The 13,286-nt window shown below is 40.2% G+C and overlaps 1 protein-coding gene across 1 annotated transcript; it reads right to left on the bottom strand.

Annotated features, from left to right (window-relative positions):
* Positions 1 to 306: 306 nt before the first annotated feature.
* LOC149549421 (extradiol ring-cleavage dioxygenase-like) lies at positions 307 to 10,645 on the bottom strand. The gene is made up of 3 exons (XM_089792801.1): positions 10,270 to 10,645; positions 9,856 to 10,153; positions 307 to 1,029 (listed from the first exon to the last, which is right to left on the bottom strand). The coding sequence occupies exons 2-3, from the start codon at positions 10,072 to 10,074 to the stop codon at positions 460 to 462; spliced, it is 789 nt and encodes a 262-aa protein (XP_089648927.1). The 5' UTR covers positions 10,075 to 10,153; positions 10,270 to 10,645; the 3' UTR covers positions 307 to 459.
* Between the last annotated feature and the right edge of the window lie 2,641 nt (positions 10,646 to 13,286).

Here is a 13,286-nt window from a genome sequence, read left to right as displayed (position 1 = left end):
TCTGTTGTCTTGTGTTTGTCTTTTACTTTGCAAGTGGATTGCCAATTTTATTTTTGCAATCAGATTAATTTCAATGGCGTGCATAAGACAATCAGTCCAACGGACGAAAAGCCACCATATTAATGCATTTTCATATTTCTCTCTCTGACTCTTCAATTATAAATTTTAAACGGAATGTGTCAAAATAAATAAATAACAATAGGAACTTTTCTATTTGAAGGCTTCGGTCAGAAGCCCAATGACTTACTGGCCTGCAATTGATGTTAGTGATCCAAAGCATGCTTTCAAAAGCTTGAGGACTAAAAATAAATGAAAAAGTAGATAAAAAATTTATATTGCAAGAAGTGGAACCATAATCAGATTAAATGGGAAAGCCATACTTGTCAAACTTTGCACCAAGGCATTTTGGAAAATAGCACTTTCAGGAAACAATTATTCTGCAGAAAATATTGCAACAACCTATTGTGAAGATTGAAAACAAAATGAAGAGTAAGAAAAAGTGCCAAGGGCCCAGCTTTCGTGGATTCTTTGTCCTTTGGCTCCTTCCCCAGCTGCTCCAAGAGCAACAAGCAATGGATAGAAATGGTCAGGATAAGGATGGGCCTTTTTCCCATATGGAGCTTTTTCTTCATAATTGATGACTTCCCTATGCTTACTACCATCAGCTAGGGTATCATTCAACCATTTGTCAAAAGTAGATGCCCATGCGACGGGAGCTTTTGCATTCATGTCTATGTCGTCCCTAAAATTGTGTGTGGCCTGCCCTGAACCAATTATAAGAACTCCTTCATATTTCAATTGTGACAATGCTAGTCCTAGTTTATAGTGGTGTTCTGCCCCTTTCCGTGATTGTATTGACAGCTGACAAACTGGTATGTCTGCATTTGGGTACATCATAGACAAAGGTATCCAAGCTCCATGGTCTAACCCTCTTCTTGGGCTCTCCTTTATGGTCTCAAATCCCGAACGCAATAGCAGTTCCTTCACCCTTCTGGCTAGATCTGTGGATCCAGGTGGATTGTATTGCATCTAAAAGCAAAAGAACTTCACATTATAAATAAATATTCTCTTGTTAAAATGATGGATCACAGAGTGCGATCCGAAACATTGATGCTAAAAAAAATTAAACTATCAAATCTAGAAATAAAACTACGTACTTTAAATGGATTGATGAAATCTGATAATATTAACTAAGGTCAAGCTTCTCTAGATTATAGAAGTTAAATTTCCTCAAGTATACTATGTGTGAAACTTTCAAAATCAAGAATTCAAGTTTCCGAACTTTTCTGAATATGTTCTCAGCCTTAATGTGGCATGTGCAATAGCAATGTGACAACATGGAATTTGATTTCATGAAGTTGTGCTTCTAATAAATGTCATTCAATTAGGCAACAGTCTGCAACACAATGGTAAATTGTGAGCCTCTTATTTGAGAGGTCTCTTGGATTCAAGATTTCTCAAGCTTAATTAATAATAAGTAGATAAGTAGGAGATGATTTCCACAGCTAGTCAAATTGTGATGTGAATATCAGGATTTGACTGTGTGATTTTGAGTCAAACTCGATGACCCATGTTTCATGAGTAGTGATTCAACATGAATCCATCTCTCATGAGAATAAATGGAACACTTAGCACTCATTGGATCTAGGTGATGCTCACAGGGGTGAAGCACCGGGACTTCCCGGGAGGTCACCCATCCCAGTACTACTCCAGCCTGAGCGTGCTTAACTACGGAGTTTCCTCCACAGTTAAACCCAAAGCTTGCAACCCCATTTGCAAAACCTTCACCAAGTGTTGTGCCTTATGAACCATTCATTAGAAAGCCCCTTAAGCTCATCAATTGATAAGTAGGAGATGATTTCCACAGCTAGTCAAATTGTGATGTGAATATCAGGATTTGACTGTGTGATTTTGAGTCAAACTCGATGACCCATGTTTCATGAGTAGTGATTCAACATGAATCCATCTCTCATGAGAATAAATGGAACACTTAGCACTCATTGGATCTAGGTGATGCTCACAGGGGTGAAGCACCGGGACTTCCCGGGAGGTCACCCATCCCAGTACTACTCCAGCCTGAGCGTGCTTAACTACGGAGTTTCCTCCACAGTTAAACCCAAAGCTTGCAACCCCATTTGCAAAACCTTCACCAAGTGTTGTGCCTTATGAACCATTCATTAGAAAGCCCCTTAAGCTCATCAATTGATAAGTAGGAGATGATTTCCACAGCTAGTCAAATTGTGATGTGAATATCAGGATTTGACTGTGTGATTTTGAGTCAAACTCGATGACCCATGTTTCATGAGTAGTGATTCAACATGAATCCATCTCTCATGAGAATAAATGGAACACTTAGCACTCATTGGATCTAGGTGATGCTCACAGGGGTGAAGCACCGGGACTTCCCGGGAGGTCACCCATCCCAGTACTACTCCAGCCTGAGCGTGCTTAACTACGGAGTTTCCTCCACAGTTAAACCCAAAGCTTGCAACCCCATTTGCAAAACCTTCACCAAGTGTTGTGCCTTATGAACCATTCATTAGAAAGCCCCTTAAGCTCATCAATTGATAAGTAGGAGATGATTTCCACAGCTAGTCAAATTGTGATGTGAATATCAGGATTTGACTGTGTGATTTTGAGTCAAACTCGATGACCCATGTTTCATGAGTAGTGATTCAACATGAATCCATCTCTCATGAGAATAAATGGAACACTTAGCACTCATTGGATCTAGGTGATGCTCACAGGGGTGAAGCACCGGGACTTCCCGGGAGGTCACCCATCCCAGTACTACTCCAGCCTGAGCGTGCTTAACTACGGAGTTTCCTCCACAGTTAAACCCAAAGCTTGCAACCCCATTTGCAAAACCTTCACCAAGTGTTGTGCCTTATGAACCATTCATTAGAAAGCCCCTTAAGCTCATCAATTGATAAGTAGGAGATGATTTCCACAGCTAGTCAAATTGCGATGTGAATATCAGGATTTGACTGTGTGATTTTGAGTCAAACTCGATGACCCATGTTTCATGAGTAGTGATTCAACATGAATCCATCTCTCATGAGAATAAATGGAACACTTAGCACTCATTGGATCTAGGTGATGCTCACAGGGGTGAAGCACCGGGACTTCCCGGGAGGTCACCCATCCCAGTACTACTCCAGCCTGAGCGTGCTTAACTACGGAGTTTCCTCCACAGTTAAACCCAAAGCTTGCAACCCCATTTGCAAAACCTTCACCAAGTGTTGTGCCTTATGAACCATTCATTAGAAAGCCCCTTAAGCTCATCAATTGATAAGTAGGAGATGATTTCCACAGCTAGTCAAATTGTGATGTGAATATCAGGATTTGACTGTGTGATTTTGAGTCAAACTCGATGACCCATGTTTCATGAGTAGTGATTCAACATGAATCCATCTCTCATGAGAATAAATGGAACACTTAGCACTCATTGGATCTAGGTGATGCTCACAGGGGTGAAGCACCGGGACTTCCCGGGAGGTCACCCATCCCAGTACTACTCCAGCCTGAGCGTGCTTAACTACGGAGTTTCCTCCACAGTTAAACCCAAAGCTTGCAACCCCATTTGCAAAACCTTCACCAAGTGTTGTGCCTTATGAACCATTCATTAGAAAGCCCCTTAAGCTCATCAATTGATAAGTAGGAGATGATTTCCACAGCTAGTCAAATTGTGATGTGAATATCAGGATTTGACTGTGTGATTTTGAGTCAAACTCGATGACCCATGTTTCATGAGTAGTGATTCAACATGAATCCATCTCTCATGAGAATAAATGGAACACTTAGCACTCATTGGATCTAGGTGATGCTCACAGGGGTGAAGCACCGGGACTTCCCGGGAGGTCACCCATCCCAGTACTACTCCAGCCTGAGCGTGCTTAACTACGGAGTTTCCTCCACAGTTAAACCCAAAGCTTGCAACCCCATTTGCAAAACCTTCACCAAGTGTTGTGCCTTATGAACCATTCATTAGAAAGCCCCTTAAGCTCATCAATTGATAAGTAGGAGATGATTTCCACAGCTAGTCAAATTGTGATGTGAATATCAGGATTTGACTGTGTGATTTTGAGTCAAACTCGATGACCCATGTTTCATGAGTAGTGATTCAACATGAATCCATCTCTCATGAGAATAAATGGAACACTTAGCACTCATTGGATCTAGGTGATGCTCACAGGGGTGAAGCACTGGGACTTCCCGGGAGGTCACCCATCCCAGTACTACTCCAGCCTGAGCGTGCTTAACTACGGAGTTTCCTCCACAGTTAAACCCAAAGCTTGCAACCCCATTTGCAAAACCTTCACCAAGTGTTGTGCCTTATGAACCATTCATTAGAAAGCCCCTTAAGCTCATCAATTGATAAGTAGGAGATGATTTCCACAGCTAGTCAAATTGCGATGTGAATATCAGGATTTGACTGTGTGATTTTGAGTCAAACTCGATGACCCATGTTTCATGAGTAGTGATTCAACATGAATCCATCTCTCATGAGAATAAATGGAACACTTAGCACTCATTGGATCTAGGTGATGCTCACAGGGGTGAAGCACCGGGACTTCCCGGGAGGTCACCCATCCCAGTACTACTCCAGCCTGAGCGTGCTTAACTACGGAGTTTCCTCCACAGTTAAACCCAAAGCTTGCAACCCCATTTGCAAAACCTTCACCAAGTGTTGTGCCTTATGAACCATTCATTAGAAAGCCCCTTAAGCTCATCAATTGATAAGTAGGAGATGATTTCCACAGCTAGTCAAATTGTGATGTGAATATCAGGATTTGACTGTGTGATTTTGAGTCAAACTCGATGACCCATGTTTCATGAGTAGTGATTCAACATGAATCCATCTCTCATGAGAATAAATGGAACACTTAGCACTCATTGGATCTAGGTGATGCTCACAGGGGTGAAGCACCGGGACTTCCCGGGAGGTCACCCATCCCAGTACTACTCCAGCCTGAGCGTGCTTAACTACGGAGTTTCCTCCACAGTTAAACCCAAAGCTTGCAACCCCATTTGCAAAACCTTCACCAAGTGTTGTGCCTTATGAACCATTCATTAGAAAGCCCCTTAAGCTCATCAATTGATAAGTAGGAGATGATTTCCACAGCTAGTCAAATTGTGATGTGAATATCAGGATTTGACTGTGTGATTTTGAGTCAAACTCGATGACCCATGTTTCATGAGTAGTGATTCAACATGAATCCATCTCTCATGAGAATAAATGGAACACTTAGCACTCATTGGATCTAGGTGATGCTCACAGGGGTGAAGCACCGGGACTTCCCGGGAGGTCACCCATCCCAGTACTACTCCAGCCTGAGCGTGCTTAACTACGGAGTTTCCTCCACAGTTAAACCCAAAGCTTGCAACCCCATTTGCAAAACCTTCACCAAGTGTTGTGCCTTATGAACCATTCATTAGAAAGCCCCTTAAGCTCATCAATTGATAAGTAGGAGATGATTTCCACAGCTAGTCAAATTGTGATGTGAATATCAGGATTTGACTGTGTGATTTTGAGTCAAACTCGATGACCCATGTTTCATGAGTAGTGATTCAACATGAATCCATCTCTCATGAGAATAAATGGAACACTTAGCACTCATTGGATCTAGGTGATGCTCACAGGGGTGAAGCACCGGGACTTCCCGGGAGGTCACCCATCCCAGTACTACTCCAGCCTGAGCGTGCTTAACTACGGAGTTTCCTCCACAGTTAAACCCAAAGCTTGCAACCCCATTTGCAAAACCTTCACCAAGTGTTGTGCCTTATGAACCATTCATTAGAAAGCCCCTTAAGCTCATCAATTGATAAGTAGGAGATGATTTCCACAGCTAGTCAAATTGTGATGTGAATATCAGGATTTGACTGTGTGATTTTGAGTCAAACTCGATGACCCATGTTTCATGAGTAGTGATTCAACATGAATCCATCTCTCATGAGAATAAATGGAACACTTAGCACTCATTGGATCTAGGTGATGCTCACAGGGGTGAAGCACCGGGACTTCCCGGGAGGTCACCCATCCCAGTACTACTCCAGCCTGAGCGTGCTTAACTACGGAGTTTCCTCCACAGTTAAACCCAAAGCTTGCAACCCCATTTGCAAAACCTTCACCAAGTGTTGTGCCTTATGAACCATTCATTAGAAAGCCCCTTAAGCTCATCAATTGATAAGTAGGAGATGATTTCCACAGCTAGTCAAATTGTGATGTGAATATCAGGATTTGACTGTGTGATTTTGAGTCAAACTCGATGACCCATGTTTCATGAGTAGTGATTCAACATGAATCCATCTCTCATGAGAATAAATGGAACACTTAGCACTCATTGGATCTAGGTGATGCTCACAGGGGTGAAGCACCGGGACTTCCCGGGAGGTCACCCATCCCAGTACTACTCCAGCCTGAGCGTGCTTAACTACGGAGTTTCCTCCACAGTTAAACCCAAAGCTTGCAACCCCATTTGCAAAACCTTCACCAAGTGTTGTGCCTTATGAACCATTCATTAGAAAGCCCCTTAAGCTCATCAATTGATAAGTAGGAGATGATTTCCACAGCTAGTCAAATTGTGATGTGAATATCAGGATTTGACTGTGTGATTTTGAGTCAAACTCGATGACCCATGTTTCATGAGTAGTGATTCAACATGAATCCATCTCTCATGAGAATAAATGGAACACTTAGCACTCATTGGATCTAGGTGATGCTCACAGGGGTGAAGCACCGGGACTTCCCGGGAGGTCACCCATCCCAGTACTACTCCAGCCTGAGCGTGCTTAACTACGGAGTTTCCTCCACAGTTAAACCCAAAGCTTGCAACCCCATTTGCAAAACCTTCACCAAGTGTTGTGCCTTATGAACCATTCATTAGAAAGCCCCTTAAGCTCATCAATTGATAAGTAGGAGATGATTTCCACAGCTAGTCAAATTGTGATGTGAATATCAGGATTTGACTGTGTGATTTTGAGTCAAACTCGATGACCCATGTTTCATGAGTAGTGATTCAACATGAATCCATCTCTCATGAGAATAAATGGAACACTTAGCACTCATTGGATCTAGGTGATGCTCACAGGGGTGAAGCACCGGGACTTCCCGGGAGGTCACCCATCCCAGTACTACTCCAGCCTGAGCGTGCTTAACTACGGAGTTTCCTCCACAGTTAAACCCAAAGCTTGCAACCCCATTTGCAAAACCTTCACCAAGTGTTGTGCCTTATGAACCATTCATTAGAAAGCCCCTTAAGCTCATCAATTGATAAGTAGGAGATGATTTCCACAGCTAGTCAAATTGTGATGTGAATATCAGGATTTGACTGTGTGATTTTGAGTCAAACTCGATGACCCATGTTTCATGAGTAGTGATTCAACATGAATCCATCTCTCATGAGAATAAATGGAACACTTAGCACTCATTGGATCTAGGTGATGCTCACAGGGGTGAAGCACCGGGACTTCCCGGGAGGTCACCCATCCCAGTACTACTCCAGCCTGAGCGTGCTTAACTACGGAGTTTCCTCCACAGTTAAACCCAAAGCTTGCAACCCCATTTGCAAAACCTTCACCAAGTGTTGTGCCTTATGAACCATTCATTAGAAAGCCCCTTAAGCTCATCAATTGATAAGTAGGAGATGATTTCCACAGCTAGTCAAATTGCGATGTGAATATCAGGATTTGACTGTGTGATTTTGAGTCAAACTCGATGACCCATGTTTCATGAGTAGTGATTCAACATGAATCCATCTCTCATGAGAATAAATGGAACACTTAGCACTCATTGGATCTAGGTGATGCTCACAGGGGTGAAGCACCGGGACTTCCCGGGAGGTCACCCATCCCAGTACTACTCCAGCCTGAGCGTGCTTAACTACGGAGTTTCCTCCACAGTTAAACCCAAAGCTTGCAACCCCATTTGCAAAACCTTCACCAAGTGTTGTGCCTTATGAACCATTCATTAGAAAGCCCCTTAAGCTCATCAATTGATAAGTAGGAGATGGTTTCCACAGCTAGTCAAATTGTGATGTAAGTAGTAGTCACAACAAATGATAATAATTAACCTTGACTTTGACCTATTACCTATCAAAAAAATGCCATTCAATTTCAAGATCCAACTCTTCTCTGTGATACAGGTTACAGAAATCAATGTTAACAACACAGTCAAGCATGAAATCCATGACCATTGTACAAGGAAACAGATGGAAGGTATTTCAAGAGTATATCAATTCAGTAAAATTAATTCATGTTTAGTGACTCCATGAAGAATAATTCGGGATCTACAGTTTCCGGAATACAAATTGCAGCGATGATAAAAGATACAACCTTTGGCAGGGTTTAGCCTTAAGTCCTATCTGAACCATATGGACTATTTTAAATGATGACTCCCAATACATAATTGGAGATATGTTGCAAGTGGGTCTTCTAGAATCTGATTAGAAAATTACGTCTATCAGATTTTCACAATTCATATTGATGTTAATTTTTTCTTCTGTGATCGATTGTGGAACAGTTTTTTAGCATCAAAGTTTTGGATCATACTAGATCCATCGTCTATCTGTCTGCAATATGTATTTTCAATTCCTTTACTCTCGTGCATTCTGATGATGGATCATGTAGCATGAACCAAAACGTTGATACTAAAAAAACTAATTAGAAAAATTAAGAATGATCAATTCAAACATTTTTATAAGATTTATATGCTCACAGAGATAAATAGCATTACAGATTCAGAAGATCGCGTCTTCAATGGGAAGCCGCAGTAGAGTGTATGTGATGTTGCACAACTTCTCTAGGTTTTCTGTAATGTTGGAGGCTGCGACCTTAAATCTAAAGTTTGATATTCAAAGAGGATAAGTAGCTTAAGAATATCACAGCTTTTATTCAAAGGGTAGCCCAGGGCTCAACTGTGTTTTTTAAATAGTAGGTGATCCTTGCTTCAATATAATTTTCCATCATGGTATCATAGCCTGTGTTTATTGATCAAACGTTGGAGGATCTTAGATAGGGTTCAGCTCACTAGGAACCTAAGGATTTGCAGATAATTTTCTACGATTCTAAACAAGAAACCTTGAGAAGAAATTTCACCATGTGCTACAGTATATCATTCGTTGGAGGGTGGCGTTGGGTTCAATTCCTAATCTGTCCATTGTTTTCAGCATGGCCTATGTTTGGGCTGAGAGATAGCTGAGGTATCTGCAGTGTGGCTTTGGAACCAGTTTTGGTGGTTGCCATTCACAAATTGAAAGGGCGAAATGGCTCAAGTTACACACAGATTTCATTATATTTGAGGGCAAAGGGCATGTCTTAAGCAATTCCAACATGTTCAACAATACCAATTTCAACATGTTCAACAATACCTCATTCACTGGAGGATGACATTGGGTTCAATTCCTATTCTGTTAAAAAAAATCAGTATGATCTTTGTTTGGTAGCCGAGGTATCTACCGGGGGTCTTTAGGGCCAGTTTTGGTGGCTTGAAATTCAGAAATTAGAAGGGGGAAATGGCTTAAGTGATAAAGGATTGAATGGTCGTGAGGGCAAAGGGCGTGTCTTCAAGTCTCACAAGGGGCGAAGGCTGAGTAATTAAGATTGTTAATCTAACAATATATTATTGCTGGTCCAGAAAAAACCCAATTTACTCGTCCCATTTGAAAAGCAAACAGATACAATAGGGAAAATATCTTAGAGAACCCATTTGAGCTATGGGGATCACCTAATTCAGGTAATGATACCATATCGCTGACCCTAATCAATCAGCAGAGCAAAAGAAAAACCCTAGGGCAAACGTTTATAAAACAAAAACCCAATCAGGAAAGCTTCGCGGGTAAATCAAATGAGTTTCACCTGATAAAGCTGAGGAGGGAAGCCATAGAAATCATGGATGGTGGCGTTGGTCTCAACGGCATTGACAACAGGTTCAGATGTGTCCCAGTGTGCTGAAATCACCAGAATTGCTTTGGGTTTCTCTGCCATTATATTTTCCCACCCCTTGAAGAAAGCTGCAGCGGGAACATCTTCCAACGGCAGCATGGGAGAACCATGTGAAAGAAAATATGTATTCATCCCTCGTTTTGGTTTATCGCCAAGGCCTTCTTCAATCCCAAAACCTCTATTTGCAAATATGTTCTTGTTGATCTGTGCCCTGTATAATTAATGGGTACGCAGAAATATTGCAATATATAAATACTAATTGTAGTAGAAAATAGGGCGCTGGCATGAATTTATATATAACTGCAAAGGCTCGTAGGTGAAGCAAACCTTCTTTACAACGAGCATTCACTTGATCAATGAATTTATAGCTAAGCGTTGCTTTCAAACTTATAAATCTGCAAGCTTCTGGATAGATTGATTTCTTAATGTTGCAAATTCCATTTCCGGTTTGGCGGGAAGTAGGAAGGATCGGGATGCCGTGTCTATTGTTGAATGAAGTTATTGACTTTGGGTGATAATTACAAGTTTGAAACTGGCATTCTTAGCTCAGAAGGCTAGAGATGAAAATTTGTCAAAATTGGTGGTTTTTTAATTAAAATATCAAAATTGTCGTCACTGCTTATGTCATACAAAAGAGAATTGAGACTCACGTTTTTTCTGACTTTCGGCCCATTTGAAGGAATATAACATGATCATCCGTGGTCGGTGGGATCTGAGAAGGGTTTATGATTTTATATTCAAATGTGAATGTTTATTTTAAAGTTATAGTATGATTTTACATTTAATTATAACCCTAAATTAAATGTGAATGTTTATTTTAAAGTTTTGGGTTATCTTTAAAGTAAGGATTGAATTTGATCGTATTTAATATTTTTTTATGTATTTTTATTATGAGTAAGGATTAAATTATCTTTTGGTCTTGCAGCCATTTGGCATGTTACTTATCTTCTTTTCTCTTTTCCCTCTTTTAAACATGTTGTGCTTGGTCTACAATCAACTTTTTTGGTTTCTTTGGTTCTCTTGCATCTTAATGATGGATCATGTAGTATAATCTGAAATGTTGATGGTAAAAAATTGTTAAACAAGCAAACCCAGATACAAGAATTCATTATCATGGAATGTGGAAATCTGATATCACTTAGGGTTAAATTATATTTGGGGTTCACTTTGATTTGGGAGTTGGGTTGTTTTAGTTTTGGTAGATTTGAATTTATTGTTAAACAGTTTTGGTATGATATTCAATAATCAATAGGGTTAGACTTTATTTTTATGTAGAATTGTAATTTCAAGTAAAATCTATTTAGATTCAACATTTAATTTAGACTAGTGTCACACCAAATGGTTAATTTGTTTTAGAGTTAGGGTGTAGATGAGTTTCTAGTTCGAGTTCTATTATTAGAGTCTCAGCGCAATTTATTTTATTTGTTGAGTTTAAATTGGTTTGGATTTAGGGTTCAATTTTCTATAGTATTATGGTTTGGTGTTCCAAGGATGTTATTCAAGTTGATTCAATATTTGGGAACGATTTAGTGGAAGATGGGGTTTTTAATTTTTAGGGTTATGTTACACGGATATTTTAGTGGGAGAGTTAGCTAAATTAATTCTAGAGAGAGAGGGGTTAACCCCCACCTATACTAAAAATCTTCTCCTCGTACTTTTCTCTCTCCACGTACTACCTCTCTCTACGTACTAAAACTTCTAGAAAGAAGTTCAGATTTGGATACCTCTTTCTACGCACTAAAACCTTCTCTCTCCTCGTACTAAACATACTCTCTCTCTCTACGTACTCAAACTTTTTGCCCTAATCCTAACCTCGAGATTGCCATAACCCAAACTTTTGTACCCGCACTCCAACTATCAAATAACTACTGGTAAATATTATGCTGAAAGTTATAATTTAAAGCTAATTTAGGTTTGGAAATAGCAAATACTCAGAATTTGGGGAAGATATTTATGAAGTTGGTAATGGAAAATTACAGAGAAATTGATGTCAATAAAACCATCTCAGTTTGAGCCGGGCCTATGCATCATCTTTAAAATATGGACGAAAGAAAGTTTCTTGTTTAATGGAGTTTTTGAAGAAGTATTACAACCTTTCACGGAGCTCTCAAGGTCAGAATCTAATGAAGAAAAGGCTTCCGTATTCACACTTGCTGGAGAAAGGGAATGTATAATAAAAAAATTGATCAGCACTTTGAGCTCCTCTCCCTTCGAAGACCAACCATCACTCTCTTTCACTCCAATGAGATTTAAATTATTCCTGATGCTCACCATCCAGCGTGTGATATACTATTTCCTTGGAACCACTAAGTGGTAAAGGGATGCTTATTTTTCTCACTCAATAAGAATGAAGCAATGGAAATATATTATGTACTTCCTCTGATGCCTTTGCGTGGATAGGGTTTTCTAGAAATTCATGAAACTGTGAATATATTTTTGTATCTACTTTGAGCTCAGCATTCCAACGTATGAGAATTGCTTTGAACATAGACAAGGCACGTGAACTATTTGATAATAATTCTCCAGCAAATCAGGTGTAACAAGAGAAAATCAGGGTGTGTGAAGGATGATATGGTTGTCTTCTATTCCAAATAGAACCCGTGTAAATGTTTAAGATGATATTCATCACCCAATGCAGCCGTAGGCTAATGCACGCAAACTGTTTGGTTTAATGCTCTCCTCACAAAGCCACGACTTTGAGGACCAAGATAAGACACGTGAGCTGTTTGGTCGCTGTTTCCGAGCCAAGCCATTAAATGCAAGTGGCAGATTGAAGAGCCAAATATGATAACGATTCTATGAACACAAGGCAAGGCACATGAACTATTTGAATGAGTACCTTCATTCTTACAACCTGCGAGCATCCAAAAGCGTATAAGTTGCCACCCTAAACTATTTGACCGAATGCCTTGTTGGGAGCAATGCCTCGTATTCTAAACAATTACAAGCTTCACAATGGAATCTATGTGGGGGAATCTTGGAGGAATGTAGAATTGGAGGGCATGCGCAAAACCAAATGTTGAGGACATGATATGCATCTTCAACGAATCATAATGAAGAAATGAAGGAACAAGCCAACTGTTTGACATAATACGTGTGACACAACATCAGAACTGTCAATAAATATGGAGGCATAAGAAAATAATAACGCACATTGTGTATTCAGGCAAGGTTAATACACCAATCACCACCCCTGTTCCATATCGTGGCATACCATCCTTTCAAAGTTTGTGGGAAGCTTAATAGTTCACTGATAATAAGATCTTAATAGACAATGAACTTATCTCTGGATTGCTGCACATAGATAGAGAATGAAGTAACATGCATGACACAAGGAGACTTGT

Source organism: Cupressus sempervirens, chromosome 7 (genome assembly GCF_028749045.1).
Source record: "Cupressus sempervirens isolate cs-2001-9-10 chromosome 7, ASM2874904v1, whole genome shotgun sequence".
NCBI classification, from domain to species: Eukaryota; Viridiplantae; Streptophyta; class Pinopsida; order Cupressales; family Cupressaceae; genus Cupressus; species Cupressus sempervirens.
This window is presented reverse-complemented; position numbering and strand designations above follow the sequence as displayed.

What these genes read in the sequence shown, in the direction of transcription:
- LOC149549421 (XM_089792801.1), bottom strand. Translation starts at nt 10,074, where the DNA reads ATGAATACATATTTTCTTTCACATGGTTCTCCCATGCTGCCGTTGGAA. An exon ending in TCCCTCCTCAGCTTTATCAG is followed by an intron (nt 1,030 to 9,855) that starts GTGAAACTCATT and finishes TTTTGCTTTTAG; the next exon opens with ATGCAATACAATCCACCTGG.